Source organism: Dama dama, chromosome 6 (assembly GCF_033118175.1).
Source record: "Dama dama isolate Ldn47 chromosome 6, ASM3311817v1, whole genome shotgun sequence".
In the NCBI taxonomy this organism is placed as follows: Eukaryota; Metazoa; Chordata; class Mammalia; order Artiodactyla; family Cervidae; genus Dama; species Dama dama.
This window is the reverse complement of record NC_083686.1, coordinates 38,567,494-38,587,642: the sequence shown is the minus strand read 5'-3', so window position 1 is coordinate 38,587,642 and position 20,149 is coordinate 38,567,494. Positions and strand designations below refer to the sequence as shown.

Below are 20,149 nucleotides of genomic sequence, written 5' to 3'. Positions count from 1 at the left end.
TTAAATGTAGAATAATTTCTGAATTATTCTCAGGGTCTGGAATGAAAGCAAGACTCATATGTTTAGCTGTTTTGTTTACACATATAGTAATCATAATGAATGATTTTTTTTTAACTTTTCTATTGTTAGTAAAAATTATATTTGTGGATATATTTACTGTGAGTAAACACCAAATGTATTTAAACCTATTGATGAATTATACAAATTAATTATTATACTAATGAGTATAGTTTATATTAATTTATCCAGTGAGACTGAATTACTTGTTTCAGTAAGTTTGGGGATTGGGAAATAAACACTGTGGTAATACATAAGTTAATAATGTCTTTTAGGTTACTTACTTATTTTTATATATGATGTGTGTATTCATTACAATGAAGAAGGGAGGATGTATACAGATGTTCTTGTCAACTTTCAGGGAAATGATAAAACCTATATTTGATAACTTTTTTTTTTTTTCTTGTTTGCAGGATTCTGAATTGGGTATTGGTGTTTCTGTTTTGAAGAATATTTCTTTTTGAGCTGTTTTGTTTTTAATCATCCATCTTGGGATACAGAAAAAGAATCAGAAAGACACTTATTTTAAGTTTAGAACACTCACTCCCGAGGCACCCTCACTGCCGAGCTCACGACCATGTGGCCATCACAGCTACTAGTCTTCATGATGCTCTTAGCACCGATAATTCATGGTAAGACTTTTAATTATATTTTTCTGTGACACTTAATGTTGTCTCAGTAATTTACATTAGACCCTTTCTTTTAAATTTTTGTGCTATGATTTTGCAGTTTTTGCCTACCATGTAATAATAACTGTAAGTAATGTAATTTAAGCTGCAATAAATAATGTTTAGTTTTATTTCTTAAAATACCATTTCAAATGTGTATCTAACCAAGCTATTTTTTTTAAAATTTCATGTTTTATTATTTTTATCACCCTTAAGGAGTATCATTTGAATTATTAACTATCATTTATTATGAATTTAATTGACCTATTTTGCTAAGTAAAATAGCTTTTAATACAGTAAATGTCCTTTTGAAAGAAAACACTCCCAAACTCTGCTTTCCTGAACCCAGTAATTATTTGTTTCTGAGTGTTTAGTACCTTGCTCAATCCTTAACACACAAAATTAAATTGAAACCTCTCATTAAGACAGAATTGGGATATCCCTTTTAACGAGAAAAGAGACAAAAAGCATTATCAAAAGAGTACCAACATAAGCAAAAATGTATTTTTCCTGAAACATGCTAATATACTCATAAAAGACAGTATACATTGTTCATTTAGACATCTTGGTACTTATTAGTATGAGTATGATAGGTAAGAAATGATCCATCTTCCTTTGCAAATTTTTATAAAACATCTAATTAGTCAATAAATAAGCAAAACAAATTCTGTACCACTTAGTATAATATTTATTTAATCCCTCTAAAAATTGCCAGATTACAGTCTATACATATGTTACTCTTTCCCAATTTATTGTTTTCTATTGATTATCATTAGTTTTGTCCTTAGATGAAAATGGCATAATACAGTCACTGTCACATATGTTAATAATAATTATAACAAAGAAAAACGGACACAGCTGCACTTGCCACTGCTTAGGAGGTCTCAGAGTATTATAGTTTAGCAGGCAGCTGAAATGACTTTTTAGCCTCCTTGGCTCACTTTTGGTTTTTAATTGACTATAGAAATCTACTGTACTTTGTCAGTGATGCAGTTCTTAATTTGACTCATTCATATGTTTTAACATGAATTGCATTATACTGTCAGTATAAAAACAGGATAAAGTCACTTGCCTTTTGACATTTTCCCTAAAGTTCCCCTGCTTTCACAACTTTATTTCTAACAAATTGCTATAAGATTAGTGCTTTTTAAAAAAAAAAAAAGTAAAATTATACAACCGTCTCATTTTAAACAATGTAAATTTGTTAAATATTTCAAATTTTTTCCTTAATTCTTATACTGATGTGACACTTGTACATTCACATACTTGGGCATGTATAACATTTTGTGATATGGGACAGTATAGGAATTATGTTCCTTTAAACAAATGCTTTTCTAATTGTCAGTGTGCCTAAAGATGATTCTGCTTAGCCTTTTTGATATTGTGAAAATGTCTCACTCGTAAGGTTATTTGAAGATTAAATAAATAGGATATGTAAAAAATCTAGCACAGAACATGACTGATATTAAGTGATTGAACATGTTAATGTCCTTCATCATACTATCTACCCTTCCAGTATATTTTTGTTCCAGTAAATTGTAACATTTAAGAATTAGCTTACCCTGAGAGCTTCTTCATTTGATACTGATATTCAGGAAAAAAAAAAAACAACTCTAAGTATATGTACAGTTCACGTTTACAAAGTCAGTCTAAAATTGTACTGTTAGAGCAAGGTAGGTTAAAAATAGCAGAAATACACATTGTAAGAAAGACTTTCTTTTCAGAGGTGCAGTTTCTGGTCTCCTAAACCTGACACCTACTATGTATCTCATCGGTCCCAAAGATCACTGAGCCTTACACCATGATTCTTGAGTTGAAACCTGTACTGAACAAGCACAGATAAACATACATATAATCTCTTCAAGTAACTCTAGTAAGTTTTTAAAAACTAATAAAGCACAGAGAATACTGACCCTAGTATATAAAAATATATAAAATATTTTGACTAAAAAACTAAAATAATATTTTCATTTTCTGTGAACTACTTTATATCATCCTACGCATATCAGGCTAAACAATATAGAAACTTTCCACTTACAACTTTATTCTTATTACCTTGTGTAAGTATTTTAAAATTTTTTTACCAGAGAAAATGCAAGTCAGTTTTGGCTGCCTTCTATGGAAGGCTTTCTCCATTGCCTTGTGATGCCACTTCAGACTTGTAAATGAAGGGCTCCATGCAAGCAGACTTTTGGAGTTCAGCTTGCTCATAAACAGAAAGTGTGTGTGCCTTTGATCAGTGCAGAAATCTAATAGAATTAGGCATTTTTAGAGTCCCCACCAGTCCTGGCTTGAAGGAAAACCATATAGCTTGAAACCTGAGAGGACTGAAATAAAATAGATGTCTTAGTAATAGAGGTACTTTTTTCCCAAAACATCCCTGGATAGCATGTCCTTGCCTACTGTTGATGCAATGCCTAGCTATATTTGTTCTCCTGATGAGAGAGAATTAACTTTTCTGGATATGACCCGAATTTCTGGCCTTTTCTCCAGAGTAAATAATAATGGTGACTACTTCCCTGGTAGCTCAGACAGTAAAGAATCCGCCTGCAATGCAGGAGACCGGGGTTTGACCCCTAGATCGAGGAGATGGCCTGGAGAAGGGAATGTCTTCCCACTCCAGTGTTCTTGCCTGAAGAATTCCAAGGACAGTGGAGCCTGGCATGTTATAGTCCATGGGGTCACAAAGAGTTGGACATGACTGAGTGAGAAGGACATAGTGATTCAATGGCCATAAACTTTAAATGTATTGGTATAATTAATTATCCCAGCATTCTCATAGGTTTAATATTACTTATTATTATCATCATTACCATTAACTTTTTATAGTGAAAGTATTGGGGTACCAAGTGACCAAACAACTTGACTAAAGTTGCACATGAGACCCAGAGAGGTCTTAAAATGAAGGATTTAGCTTCTTGAGCTCTGGTCTTACTGCCAGTAAATAATCAGTTCCTGTTAAAGCCATTCTTCCCTATAGAAAATTCCACATCAGCTCTACTGGTTCTTGTGAACAGATAAGGTAAAAAGGTAGATTTCTGCCTCTTCCATGTTCTGGGCATAGACCGACTGGACATAGACCTATCTGGTCTTAACAGATCTGAGATAAAATTTCAGTTCTACTGCCTACAAGTTTCTGTAACAGTTACTTGGTAAATTAGTTAACAAATAACATTTATCATAGACTGCGAGTCAGATGACTGTGCTAGCTGCTAAAGCTATGGTAATGAACAAGGGATTTTTAATCCTTCCTTCAAGCTTATAGTAACTAAGAAATTTGTAAGCCTGCTTTTCATCTGTAAGAATAAACACTTACTCCATGTGGGGTTATTTTAAGAAATGAATGATATACACATAGTTCCTAACATAGTGCTTGTCACTTAGTAAATCTTTCTGTTTTATTTTCCTACCCCTAATTACTTTGAAATAGAGCTAAACCTCTCAGCATTAGATAAGGAAGATATACAATTATACTTATTCTTACCCTGAGAATTGAAGTCTTTTGCTACTAGAACCTCAGGATTTTGGTTTTGCCAGAAAATTTTAATACTAGTATATAAACAAAATTATTGTCAAACTGATTGTATGTATTAGATATATATAAAGACAACATATAATTGTCAGTATATTATAGTATAAAATTCTCTATTGTCAGTGGTAGTAGTATGTAATTGTCAGTGATGCATTTTTGCATGATTCCTGCATGGGTAAAATTAGAAACTAAGCTAAATAATTAATTCTGAATAACATTTACATTAGTTGAGTAATCGCCCACATCATCCTAGAGAGTCTGGCCAGTATTTTTTATAGGAAAATAAACTTAAATTAGTATATCCACATTTTGTGTATATTTATATATATACAACTTTAAACTTAAGAAATGTCTCTGGTTCTGTGTTTATCTGTCCATATTTTATGTCTCTGTGTACCTCTGTATTTCTATTTTTCTGTTTTCCATGATTGTGTCTCCTTCCTGTATAACCATAAAATCCTTATCTATAATGCAATGAGACCTGGCAGAAGGAAAGAGATGTAGTGAAAGCAGATGGCCAGTTCTTTGCTGTTAACTAATGTAGTGTTGCATGAAGATAAAAGACTGTTTTGTTCTAATGATGTGGTTGGGAGCAAGGGAAAAGAGAGGGATCAGAGAACAAAAATCCAGTGATAACATGAACACCTGGGACTCATCCTGACTGGCCGTAAAACAGTATCATGGTTCAGTATACGACCCACACTAGGATATTTGTCCTTGGGAGGGACGTCCCCCAAGCCATAATGGGTTGGGAGTTGAGAAGGTGATTGCGATGCTCAAATATTTTAACTGCATCTTATGTTAATTAAACTGTACTTAGCAAGTATGTCACAATGACAGAGATAGAAAACAGGATCATTGTAGCTTACTGTGTGTAAAAGGCAACAGTAGTTTTAGTGAATCTTTGCAAAAAAAGTAGAATTTAAAAAATTATTTCATGAGCCACCATATATGTACTTTTTTCCCCAAGTCTATTTTGTGTTGGTAAAGTTGAATGTGTATTTATGTATTAATGAACTTTAAAGCTAACAAGTTAATTATTATAAACAGTTCTTAGCAGGGACAAAACAATGATCAAACACATATATCTTGTACTATATGTTTCTGTGTAATTTGCTTTATTATTAATCTATTTTTAGTTACAGTAATATTTAATGTGTCAATGATTTAAAATAATAATTCAAAATATTTTAACCTTTAATAATATGTGAAGCTTGAGAAAGTACCAAATTAAATTTTACCACAGAAAATAGTACCATATAAATTTGTTTATGAAGCCATGTTTTATTAATGGTGAAAAAGGTAGGTTGACGTCTAAGCTGTGCTTAGCTTTTTTTTTTTTCTTCTTCTTTTCTAGAAATTAATCATCCTTTAAATGTTTATAATGCTTGCCAGCCTAGACAATTTGTAAAGTTGCAGTAATATCACTATCTGTATGGTCAAGTATGTTATACTGAGAAATCTTTGTCATCATCATGATACATGAGATTATTGAGAACACATCCTATAGCGTCTATTAATACATTAGCCACTTGGTACTGAAATTCAAAATAAACATTAATATATATTTCAAAAGTTAACTGTGCAGTCTCTGGTACAGCAGTATGTACTCCCAGTATGGACGCCTGAAAGCTCTCCTTTGTAAGAATGTGTTTAGGAGCCTTCCCTATGCATTCAGTGTACAGTTTGGCAATTGGAAACTAATTTTATTTTGCCTTTGCAAAACATGTTCTGTGAGAATTTTATTGTAGTGAGACTCATCTGCAAGTAACAAATGTGCACTTTGAGAGCAAAGTAGTGTTTTCTATCTTCAGATTTTATCTACTGTGACTGTTCCGAGGGTTTAGGATCATGTATTATTTTTTGTGCTTCTTGGCTTTGGGGTAGACTATACTAGGATGGTTGTTGTGCATTTGATGTTGAATAAATTTCAAGTAATTTGATATGTAATATATAAGTATCTAATTATCTGTCTCCCTCTTCTTTGCATTGCTATTTATTTTCATTCTCAATGTAAGAATAGTGCTCTTATATTTATAATTTCATGTAAATAGCCATAGGACATTTTTCATACAATTATTTCCTGCATTCAGATTGGAAAATAATTGCTAATGACCAATCAAAAAATTGAAATGCAATAGGAAAGAGTCTTATCATGCAAATAAGATGCTGTATATCAATGTTATATTATCATCTGTTTTAATTTGACAGTTTAGAATAAGGCCCTGTTGAAAACTAGGGTTGAGTCATTCTTTAATTTATTTCAGATTTTTAATTGATGAATTAAAAATAAACTTTTTATTTTAATAATTGCATTTTTATTTTATTTGAATCTATGTTTCTTTACCATCATAGCAGAACTAGTTTCTTTAAATATAAAAACTTGTCTTTGTTTCAGAAAAACTGTGTGTGAATGATTTGACCAAAGGAGTTAGGCTAGCTAAGGATTTGCAAGAGAAATATGCTGGTTGTATTTCCAAAAGTAACGGATAGACATCTTCAAACAAAACTAGGCTCTCACAGTGACACTTAATAAACTTTTTGTGTTTATTTGTTCTATGCACACTGTAGCTTGTGGTGGTATGAAGTCATGAAGTCAAGGTTATAGCTTGATAGAGTATAAGAACATAGTCTCGTCTATTTCTTTGTTTGAGATTACCAGTGTCACCTATTTTAATGTCTAAGTAATCCCACTCAAACAAATTTAAATCAGAAGGTTAAAATTCAATAATCCCGTGACCTGGTGGTATAATTAATACTAATGGTTGTTAGATATTTTTTGCAGTCGTGAAAGCGCATATTTTTTAAAAGTAGAATAACTTTAGAAATAAAAGTTGTATCTTTAATACTGATTTCACCTTAAAATTAAGACATTTCTAGCCCTTCATTAAAGTTTCAAAAATTATGATAGCGTGTTATATGAAGGGATCATTGTTTATCTAACCATATATTACTGGCTCAGCATTGAAGGTCATTGATACATTACAGTTACAAATCACAGTATAAGGGAACATGGTTGTATATAAAATTTGACTGTATCTTTGTACCCATAGAAGAAAATCTCTTGGTAGTATGGAAAGTAAAAGAATGACTTTTTTTATTAATTCACAACTGTCTAAAATAAATGGTCATAAATGATCAAAACAGCCTTGCTTATTATCACCACAATTTGTTTAAAATAATTCCACAAGTGTTGGCTACTATAATAATGAACAAAATATAAATAAAAGTAAATATTAAAATATTAAGATATAATAGTTATTTGCAGGGGGATTATGATGCATTCAGAAAATTAATAATATGATAACTTTCTCAGAATTAATTAGAGCACTAAGTTCAGGTTTATGATTCATACATGCATATATGATTACATCACAATAGAAATGAAATGCCTGAGTTACTTAGGGAATATAGGAGGAACTACATTAAACCTTTGAGAAGAAAACTGAGAAACTTACTGTGAATTGTACCATGTTCCTGAATAAAACAAGGGTAGGAACAGCAAAATTGTAAGTTATCTCCAAGTTAATTTTTATGTATGCTCACACAACTGCATTCAGAGTACCAATGTTAGCTTTTCCGTGTAGAAATTTAACAACATTATTCTAAAATATATATTGATATATATAGAATATTAAGCAAAATTTTACAAAAGTAAAAAGAGTAATAGGAAGATATAAATTTAACATATATTATGAAAGAACAGTAATTAAGATATAATATCAAAATTAGGGTAATTGATCAATTGTGAAAATGAGATTACTAAAACATCACTGCACTTTATATTTGTGTTGTAATTTTCAAGGAATGACTCCTCAGAAAATCAAATATCTAAGACAAGAAAGAGTCAAATAAGGATCAAATCGATTGTGTGTGTGTGTTTTTCCAACTAAACATTTTGAAACTTCTGGAGAAAGACTTCTTTGAGTTGCCTACTTTAATTTCCATTCTTAATGTATTAGATAGCATAAACTTTGGCTGTGGTCACAGTAGAATTCAAAATGAATAATAGCTTCTAGAGAATATTTTCTTGTTCACCAAACATTTCAAGAAAGGTAAATGTTTCTGGTTGGATAGTGTGTGTGTGTGTGTGTGTGTGTGCGCGCGCGTGCGAGTCTCTGCGTATAAAGGACAGAGGGGATGCCATTCTCTTGTTCTCACAGTTATTTATAGACTCAGTCTATTAATGGCACAAAAGTTCTAATATCTTTCTGAGGCTCATTGTCATTCCTGTCCACAGAAGGAAGAAGAGTATTGGGAGGATTCCAGTGGGAGGTTCTTATATGGATATGCTTGGAAATAGTGCACATTACTTTTGCTTCCACTTCCATTAATTAAAACTCTGCCTCATAGCCACACCTATAAATAAGTCTGAAAATTGTAGTCCTCTTGTGATGAAGGAAGAAGAAAATATTTATAAGATATGTTGTAGTTTTTTAAAAATTAGATTTGATGCATCAATATCTTTTTAATGTATAAATGGGTATTTAAAGTATCTTTCCTGAGATATATTTCATATACCATAAAATTTACCCATTTAAAGTGCTTAGTTCGGTGGATTTTAGTGTTTGCATAGTGGTACACCTTTTAGAATGTAATTAGTCTTCCAAAAAGAAATCCTATATCCATTAGTGGTCACATCCATCTTCCCCTTGGGAAGACCCAGTCCCTGACCATCACTAATCAATGTCTCTATGCAATTCCCTTTTGTAGACATTGCAACTTGCTTCTTTCATTTAGCATAATATTTTAAAAATTTATGTATACCATGGCATGTATCTATCAGTAGTTCTTGTTTTGTTTCCAAGTAACCTGTTATATAAATATACCACATTATATTTTCCAGTGGATGAAAATTTGAATTATTCCCCACTTTTTGGCTATTTTGTATAGTGTGGTTATGAAAATTCATGCATAAATGGTTGTGTGAATGTTTTCACTTTTCTTGGGTATAAACCTAGGACTGGACTTGCTGAGTCACATGATTACTATATGCAACATTTTGAGGAAGTGCTGAACTACTTTCCAAAGTGGTTGCACAGTTATATGTTGCAAACATTAACATGAATGTTCTTACATTCTCAACTACACTTGTCTTTTTTCTTTTAATCAATCTGGGCAAAATGAAGTAGTATTTATTTATTTTTTTTTTTTGGACAAGCTAAATTTTTTTTTTTTTTTTTGCTACTCAGTAGTTTCTTTTTGGTGATCTATTTTAAATACTTTAGTTTGTACATGTCAGTCCTAAACTCCCAATCTTGATTTACATTTCTCTAATGCATAATCTTGAGCCTATTTTCGTGTACTTGGTCATTTGCATATCTTACTTGAAGAAATATTATTTAATCATTTCTTTTTTATTTTTTGTTTCTAAGTATTCTTTATATAAATATATTTTTGTAAAAAGATCACAGGGTACCATTGTTACAGCACATTTGGATTTAAGAAATCTTTAGATTGCATTTTCTAAGAAGCTTTTTGCTTGAATTTGCCCACCTAAATCTCAGCTATTTTAAATTCACTGTGAAATCATATATCATTTGTCTAGCCCCACTCTACCTGCTTTTTTACTTATGAATTTGTGTTCTAAAAATGGTTCATTAACTTGTTCTTTTATATGATTGCAAAAACTACTAATTGACAATGATTGAAACTTTATTCTGATATGTGAATTGTATAGTGGTGAATGATACACAGAATAGTTAGGTAATTCATTGGATTCTTCTAGTTAGTTTCCAATTACTCCTCCTTAAGAAAATGATAAAGAAGATTAAGCTTTCATTGTGATGGCCAAAAGTGTTTCTATTTTTGTTCTAGTCTGAATTCTTCTACCAGATTCAGAAAATCCTCTATTTTACATTTTTTGTATCTTGGCTCAAATTATAAACGGCACATCTTTTATTTCCATAGACTTATTTTCTCTGGTATGTTCTACAAACAATTCAATGCCTCTTTAAATCTCAAGAAAGTTATGTGATTTGTTGTATCTGTCAAATCTACACATGTTACTTAGTATCCTTTGAACTCACTCATATCACATCTTTAAACAAACAGATAAGGATGAGAAGTGGAAAAGGACTTGAGGTATTATTTGGAAAAAATCCTAGTCAACTTGCACTATTTCAGTGCATTGGACTTATCTGAAATATAACTATTTTGGGAGAAAAGATTAGGACTAAATAAAGATAATGATTTATAAATATTAATATTGAACAGTTGTTACATTTTTAAGAAACCCTGAATAAAGGAAGTTGTATTTAGAATGTAATGCTTACATGAAGCCCAGAAACTGAAGTTTATAGTATTATTCAATTTAAACTGCTTTGGAATTCTAATTTGCATGGTTCTATTGAATGAAGTGAAAAGATTTCAGGCCTTAGAATCTAATTCCAATCTAATTCTGTTACTTCCAAGAAACATGACCTTAACCAATTTGAATCACAGTTTCCTTATTTGTTATAAGGGTAATTAGGCCTACTTTGTTGTAGTATGAGAATTAAGTAAAATAATGTATAGAAAGGCCTTAGCACCAAGCCTCACACATTTAATCTTGGGAAAATGTGGTCATTAAAACATACCTTTAGGAATTAGACCTAAAAACCAAATAGTTTTTAGGATAGTTAGCAAATTTTTAAATACTACACTGTCTTGGGTCACTTACTTTCCATAGTGTTTTTCAAAGACTGCATTGTATATTCTTAATCCCCAAATGTGACAGTTTCTCTAATTATGAGTCTACACATTTGTACACACATTCCATCATTATATTCAGGACTCACCCACTGGACTGTAACCAAGTCTTTAATGAGTTACTAATGAACATCTTAAGCTTAGATAAGCAGGAAAAAAAAAAAAAAGTTTGAGTGTTGAAAAACTATTCATTGTTAAGCCTGTTGCTTTTAATTAGTCTCTAAACCTAGTGAAATTTCCTGTCTTTACTAATCTTCCCAGGTTTGAAGAAACTGAATAATAAGTGACACATGTACCCTCCCTTTGATATTATTAATGTAATGTAAAGTAAAAAGGGGTAAATACATTGAGCTGAATTAGAAAAATCATTGTTTGATTAAATACAAAGATAAAATAATATACAAATTCAAAATAGTATTTTACAATGATTCATTTTTTTTCCGAGACTCTGATGACTTCAAAACCAGTTAATTTTGTTGTTGACTTAGAAAATAACAGATATCATGAGGAAAAAAGATCCAGACATGATTAGACCATGTAGATGAAAAAAAAAAAAAATCCTCTATATGGATGAAAGAAGAAACAGCTTTTACATATTACTGCTTCTCTCCAAGCTGTTAGAGATACTGTGAAAGCAGTGATCACAGACACTACCTGAATTAAATCAGGACTCTTATTTTCTGTAGCTCTTGTTATAAATCAACAATGGTGGTGACTGTTTAGCAATGATCCATTTTAAAAATTCCTTTTGATAGTGAAGTTGGTGAAACCATGCAGACCTTAAGGACACATGATTAAATAATGAAGACAGATAATACATAAAATTCAAAGCAACAGGCTGACATGATGCTCCCTCCAGGGAGCACTCATATTTGCTTAAAGGGAACCCTTTTATATTAGTCACAGTGGCTCAGGACAGTTGGAAGAGCTGAGAAAGCCCAGATGTTTTACGGGTTACACACGGTTGTCAGAGGCAGGCTTGACCTCGTGTCTACACACACAAATTAAAAATCAGCATGTCAATTTTTAGAAGTAAGAGTCCAATAATAATCACACTCTCTCTATATATATCAAAATATAAAAACATAGTCAGTTGTTTTGACCTGTGAGCCTGTTAGCATGTCTGCTTTCTTGTGAACCAGCATTTAGGCATTCATTTTGTATATGTGCTGAGGATGGGGTTGATTGGTAGAAGTTCCTTATTATTTGAAAAATCATCCATAAAACGTTTTCATTCTTCTCAACTACCTTCAGAAATGCCAGTTATGATTAGCTTAGGATGGGGAGAAAGCACTCACTAACAAGACAGATCTCTGTCAAAATATGTATAATTTTTTGCTGTTTCTTTTTTCCCTACATGTCAAGTACAGGTGTCAATGGGATTAAGGTAAAGTGGCTCATTACTATAGTTATAAAGATTTTCAAAGAAATTATTTAGGACATTCTGAAGGCACATTTTCTATACCATTAAAATGTTAACATTCTGTAAGAGGAGAGAAGAGGAAGGGAAATTAAAAGAATATTTGTATTCTCCAAAGATTAAATTCCAGAGTTATACTTTTGTTATCATGAATTGAAATCTGTTTGCATTATGTTTACAGAGAGACAGTTGTGACATTTTATTTAATTTAAATGAAAATAATGTCCTTTCAAGAGCTGATTTTTTTTTTTTTTTTACAAATTTGTATCAGTACAAGAATTTTATTCTCTGCTTATTCATTTTAACAAATGTTTGAGATATTTCTATTGCAGTATTTCAGAGTAAGCAACCATTACAGTGAACCACAATTTTTCATTTATTTTTAGAACATAGAGGATACCATGGTTGAAAGACAATTAAAAATAATCTTTTAATGTTGTCTCTTTTGTTTTTTAACACTGGGAATTTAATTTCCCTTTAGCTTTATTCATAACAGGTGTTTGCTTTTTCCACTAGTCAGGATGTCTTATATAGCTTTCAGAACTTGAATATTCAGTCTTTGATGAAAGTTTAAAACATTTAAAAGTGTTTTATTTTCCTGTAACAAGCTCTGTTTTATAAAAGAGCGAGAAACTCAGTTTGAAAGGAAAGTTGTATATACACATAGAGCATATGATCACTACATAAGACAAGCATTAGAAGAATCTGTTGAGTTAAATAATAAATGCATATACTCTAAAGGTTGCTTCATCATATACAGGTAGAAAATTCATCACTTCTGAGCCATTTCTTCTCTAAGACCCAGAATTAAATCAGAGTGTTCTCTGTATTAGAACTCCCATGATGTAGTTTCTACCTGATAGTTTCTACCTTAGTCAGGTAGAATTGGAACATTTATGACAATTGTTAGAGATTACTTTGTTGCTGTTAAATTGCTAAGTCATATCCGACTCTGCCACGGTGTGGATAGCAGCACTACAGGCTTCCCTGTCCTTCACCATCTCCCAGAGTTTGCTCAGATTCATGTCCCTTCAGTCAGTGAAGATCTCTAACCATTTCATCCTCTGCCACCCTCTTCTCCTTTGGCCTTCAATCTTTCCCAACATCAGGGTCTCCAATGGGTCAGTTCTTCACATCAGGTGGTCAAAGTATTAGAGCTTCAGCTACAATATCAGTACTTCCAATGAGTATTCAGGGTTGATTTCCTTTAATATTGACTGGTTTGATTTCTTTACAGTCCAAGGGACTCTCAAGAGTCAAGAGACTCTCCAGCACCACAATTTGAAATCATCAATTCTTTGGTGCTCAGCCTTCTTTATGGTCTGAGTCTTATATCCATACATGACTACTGGATAAATCATAGTTTTGACTGCACGGACCTTTGTAAGCAAGGTGATGTCCTTACTTTCTAGGTTTGTTATAGCTTTCCTTCCAGGGAGCAGGCGTCTTTTAATTTCATGGCTGTACTCACCATCTACAATCATTTTGGAGCCCAAAGAAATAAAATCTGTTACCGCTTCCACTTCTTCCCCATCCATTTGTCACGAAGTGATGGAACTGGATGTCGTGATCTTAGTTTTTTGAATGTTGAGATTTAAGGCAGCTTTTTCACTCTCCTCTTTCCCCCTCATCATTAGGCTCTTTACTTCCTCTTCACTCTCTGCCATTAGACTGGTATCATCTGAACAATGGAGTTTGTGGATATTTCTCCTGGCAGTCTTGATTATAGCTTTTGATTTATTCAGCCTGGCATTTTGCATGATGTACCCTGCATATAAGTTAAATAAACTGGGTGACACTATACAGCCTTTTCTTATTCTTTTCCCAACTTTGAATTGGTCTGTTATTCCATTAAGGTTCCAACTTTTGCTTCTTGACCTACATACAGTTTTCTCAGGCGGCAGGTAAGGTGAGCAGGAAGAGAAGGTCTCATATTCCTGTCTTTTTAAGAATTTTCCAGTTTGCTGTGATCCCCACAGTCAGTGGCTTCAGCATAGTCAATGAAGCAGAAGTAGATGTTTTTCCTGAAATTTGCTTGCTTTGTCTATTGCCCAACAAATGTTGGCAATTTGATCTTGGGTTCCTCTGCCTTTTCTAAATCCAGCTTGTACATCTGGAAGTTCTCAGTTCACATAGTGCTGAAGCCTCGCTTGAAGGACTTTGAGGATAAACTTCCTAGCATGCAAAATGAGTGCAATTGTACCCAGTCTATAAAGCAATTTTGCAGCTGTCATACATACATTAGGGAGAAATCAGGAAAGAAGTAATTTATTAATATAGCCAAGACGAAGGTGCTGGCAGAAAGGTAGAGTCTTTCAGGTATGCATAAAGAAGCACAAAAAATGGAAAATGACAGTTACTTAAAAAAAGAGAAATAATAGCAATCATCTCTCTCCCTCTCCTTTCCTTTCCTGCTCCTTCCCTCCTCTTCTACCCTTTCTCTATAGATAAATAGATATATATAGATATGGCACTAAATTGGTTTAGATATTTTGGATAACTCAGTCATTTTTTGTTAACAAGTATTTCAATATAATCTGTAGCATTTATGTAGCACGTTGCCATTAGTTGAACACTTTTTCACATAATACATCAGTAACTGCTCATAGCAACTCTTTGAATCATACACAGTAGTATCATTAATTAAAACATGCACAAATAAACTTGGAACTATCAATCTAATGGTGCACTGACATTTCATAGTTATTAGAAGAGAAACTCAAATCAAAATCCCTTAACCAACTCTTAGAGGCTTCTTCCAAAGCATTTTAACAAACTATTGAGAATCACCTTATTTTGTAGACCTGTGATTTTATTTAGAAATAAAACAGTCAGAACAGCATATGTTAATAGAAGAATGAACTAGAAAAAAGAGGAAAAGGAAAGAAGTAAAGTTTGTAAAGTTTAATTTAAGGAAAGCAATATTGTATTTGCTTAAATCTTGGAAATAAAAAGACACATATTTGAAGACAAGTGTCTTCTAGAAGTAGCTTGATGTGTTTTGCACATAGCCTTTTTGCATTGAATTTAGACAAGTAGGTGGAGAATGACATAGTACCGATATCCCATGTTTCTCAACATAGGGAATGACTTGCTTCTTCATATGTAATTGGGGGGGGTGGCTGAAGAGCAGAGTGAATTTGTAGTCACAGTCTCCTTGTATGAAACTTAGCAATTTTTAGCAGGGAAAATCTTAGAGTTATTATCTATTATATGAGTTGAGGGTTCTTTCCAGACTTGAGATTGCATATTTTTAATGGAATGCCAGACCTATAACTGCAATATTTATCTTGAAGACTTAGTTTTATAATAGCTTCAGGAAGAAAAATTAGGTTTATATTTATAACTCAAATATTTCCCCAGAATATATATAATACCTTAAGGATAACATATACACTATTTTTAAAAACTAAACTAAAAAAAATTTAAAAAAATTAAGATTTTAGCTCTGTTCTAAGACAATTAGAGATACCAAGGGAACATTTCATGCAAAGATGGGCTCACTAAAGGACAGAAATGGTAGGGACCTAACAAAAGCAGAAGACATTAAGAAGAGGTGGCAAGAATACACAGAAGACCTGTACAAAAAAGATCTTCACAACCCACATAATCATGATGGTGTGATCACTCACCTAGAGCCAGACATCCTGGAATGTGAAGTCAAGTGGGCCTTAGGAAACACCACTACGAACAAAGCTAGTGGAAGTGATGGAATTCCAGTTGAGCTATTTCAAATCCTAAAAGATGATGCTGTGGAAGTGCTGCACTCAATATGCCAGCAAATTTGGAAAATTCAGCAGTGGCCACAGGACTGGAAAAGGTCAATTTTCATTCCAATCCCAAAGAAAGGCAATGCGAAAGAATGCTGAAACTACCGAACAATTGCATTCATCTCACACGCTAGTAAGGTAATGCTCTAAATTCTCCAAGCCAGGCTTCAGCAATATGTAAACGGTGAAATTACAGATTTTTCAACCTGGTTTTAGAAAAGGCAGAGGAAATAAGACCAAATTGCCAACATCCACTGGATCATTGAAAAACCAAGAGAGTTCCAAAAAAAAAAAAAAACTATTTCTGATTTTTTGAGTATGCCTAAGCCTTTGACTGTCTGGATCACAATAAACTGTGGAAAATTCTGAAAGAGATGGGAATACCAGACCACCTGCCTGCTTCTTGAGAAATCTATATGCAGGTCAAGAAGCAACAGTTAGAACTAGACATGGAACAACAGACTGGTTCCAAATAGGAAAAGGAGTACGTCAAGGCTGTATATTGTCACCCTGCTTATTTAAATTTTATGCAAGTACATCATGAGCAACGCTGGACGGGAAGAAGCAAAAGCTGAGATCAAGATTACTGGGAGAAATATCAATAACCTCAGATATGCAGATGACACCACCCTTATGGCAGAAAGTAAAGAAGAACTAAAGAGCCTCTTGATGAAAGTGAAAAAGGAGAGTGAAAAAGTTGGCTTAAAGCTCAGCATTCAGAAAACTAAGATCATGGCATTTGGACCCATCACTTCATGGCAAATAGATGGGGAAACAGCAGAAACTGTGTCTGACTTTATTTTTCTGAGCTCCAAAATCACTGCAGATGGTGATTGCAGCCATGAAATTAAAAGACACTTACTCCTTGGAAGGAAATTTATGACCAACCTAGGTAGCATATTAAAAAGCAGAGACATTACTTTGCCAACAAATGTCCGTCTGGTCAAGAAATCAAAAAAGAAATCAAAATATGCATAGAAACAAAAGAAAATGAAAACACAACAACACAAAAGCTATGGGACACTGTAAAAGCAGTGCTAAGGGGAAGGTTAATAGCATTACAGGCTTACCTCAAGAAAAGAAAAAAGTCAAATAAATAACCTAGCTCCACACCTAAAGCAACTAGAGAAGGAAGAAATGAAGAACCCCAGGGTTAACAGAAGGAAAGGAATCTTAAAAATTAGGGCAGAAATAAATGCAAAAGCAACAAAAGAGACCATAGCAAAAAGCAACAAAGCTAAAAGCTGGTTTTTTGGAAAGATAAACAAAATTGACAAACCATTAGCCAGACTCATCAAGAAACAAAGGGGGAAGAACCAAATCAACAAAATTTGAAATGAAAATGGAGAGATCACAACAGACAAGACTGAAATACAAAGGATCATAAGAGATTACTACCAGCAGCTCTATGCCAATAAAATGGACAACTTGGAAGAAATAGACAAATTCATAGAAAAGTATAACTTTCCAAAACTGAAGCAGGAAGAAATAGAAGATCTTAATAGACCCATCACAAGCACAAAAATTGAAACTGTAATCAGAAATCTTCCAGTAAACAAAAGCCCAGGGCCAGATGGCTTCACAGCTGAATTCTACCAAAAATTTAGAGAAGAGCTAACACCTATCTTACTCAAACTCTTCCAGAAAATTGAAGAAGAAGGTAAACTTCCAAACTCATTCTATGAGGCCACCATCACCCTAATTCCAAAACCAGACAAAGATGCCACACAAAAAAAGAAAACTACAGGCCAATATCACTGATGAACATAAATGCAAAAATTCTTAAGAAAATTCTGGCAAACAGAATCCAACAATATATTAAAAAGATTGTACATCTTGAACAAGTGGGCTTTACCCCAGGAATGCAAGGATTCTTTAATATCCACAAATCAATCAATGTAATACACCACATTAACAAATTGAAAGATAAAAACCATATGATTATCTCAATAGATGCAGAAAAAGCCTTTGACAAAATTAAACATCCATTTATGATAAAAACTGTCCAGAAAGCAGGAATAGAAGGAACATGCCTCAACATAATAAAAGCTATATATGACAAACCCACAGCAAACATTACCCTCAATGGTGAAAAATTGAAAGCATTTCTCCTAAAATCAGGAACAAGACAAGGGTGCACACTCTCACCACTACTTTTCAACATAGTTTTGCAAGTTTTGGGCACAGCAATCAGAGGAGAAAAATAAATAAAAGGAATCTAGATAGGAAAAGAAGAAGTGAAACTCTCACTGTTTGCAGATGACATGATCCTCTACATAGAAAACCCTGAAGACTCTACCAGAAAATTACTAGAGCTAAGCAACGAATATAGTAAAGTTGCAGGATATAAAATTAAGACACAGAAATCCCTTGCATTCCTATACACTAACAATGAGAAAACAGAGAAATTAAGGAAATAATGCCATTCCCCATTGCAACAAGAAGAATAAAATACTTAGGAATATATCTCCCTAAAGAAACAAAAGACCTATACATAGAAAACTATAAAAGACTGATGAAAGAAATCAAAGAGGACACAAACAGATGGAGAAATATCCCGTGTTCACGGCTTGGAAGAATCAACATTGTGAAAATGAGTATACGACAGAAAGCAATCTATAGATTCAATGCAATCCCTATCAAGCTACCAATGGAATTCTTTACAGAACTAGAACAAATAATTTCACAATTGGTATGGAAATAAAAAAAACCTCGAATAGCCAAAGCAATCTTGGGAAAGAAGAATGGAACTGGAGGAATCAACCTGCCTGACTTCAGGATCTACTACGAAGCCACAGTCATCAAGAGAGTGTAGTACTGGCACAAAGACAGAAATGTAGATCAATGGAACAAAATAGAAAGTCCAGAGATAAATCCACGTACCTATGGACACCTTATCTTCGACAAAGGAGGCAAGAATACACAATGGAAAAAAGACAATCGCTTTAACAAGTGGTGCTGGGAACATTGGTCAACCACTTGTAAAAGAGTGAAACTAGAACACTTTCTAACACCATACACAAAAATAAACTCAAAATGGATTAAAGATCTAAATGTAACCAGAAACTATAAAACTCCTAGAGGAGAACATAGGCAAACACTCTCCGACATAAATCACAGCAGGATCCTCTATGACCCACCTCCCAGAATATTGGAAATAAAAGCAAAAATAAACAAATGGGACCTAATGAAACTTAAAAGCTTTTGCACAACAAAGGAAACTATAATCAAGGTGAAAAGACAGCCTTCAGAATGGGAGAACATAATAGCAAATGAAGAAACAGACAAAGGATTAATCTCAAAAATATACAAGCAACTCCTGAAGCTCAATTCCAGAAAAATAAATGACCCAATCAAAAAATGGGCCAAAGAACTAAACAGACATTTCTCCAAAGAAGACATACAGATGGCTAACAAATACATGAAAAGATGCTCAACATCACTCATTATCAGAGAAATGCAAATCAAAACCACAATGAGGTACCATTACACGCCAGTCAGGATGGCTGCTATCCAAAAGTCTACAAGCAATAAATGCTGGAGAGGGTGTGGAGAAAAGGGAACCCTCTTACCCTGTTGGTGGGAATGCAAACTAGTATAGCCGCTATGGAAAACAGTGTGGAGATTCCTTAAAAAACTGGAAATAGAATGGCCTTATGACCCAGCAATACCACTCCTGGACATACACACCAAGGAAACCAGATCTGAAGGAGACACGTGCACCCCAATGTTCATCGCAGCACTGTTTATAATAGCCAGGACATGGAAGCAACCTAGATGCCCATCAGCAGATGAATGGATAAGGAAGCTGTGGTACATATACACTATGGGATTTTACTCAGCCATAAAAATAATTCATTTCAACCAGTTCTAATGAGATGGATGAAACTGGAGCCCATTATACAGAGTGAAGTAAGCCAGAAAAAGACTAATACAGTATACTAATGCATATATATGGAATTTAAAAAGATGGTAAGGATAACCCTATATGCAAAACAGAAAAAGAGACACA

The 20,149-nt window shown here is 33.3% G+C and overlaps 1 protein-coding gene across 1 annotated transcript in view; it reads left to right on the top strand.

Annotated features, from left to right (window-relative positions):
* The window catches only part of ADGRL3 (adhesion G protein-coupled receptor L3), a 927,638-nt gene that overhangs the window by 358,427 nt on the left and 549,062 nt on the right, over positions 1-20,149 (top strand). Inside the window, exon 3 of the mRNA XM_061145874.1 lies at positions 471-689. Coding sequence (XP_061001857.1) covers positions 635-689 — 55 coding nt within the window. The 5' untranslated portion in view covers positions 471-634. The remainder of the gene's footprint in view (positions 1-470; positions 690-20,149) is intronic.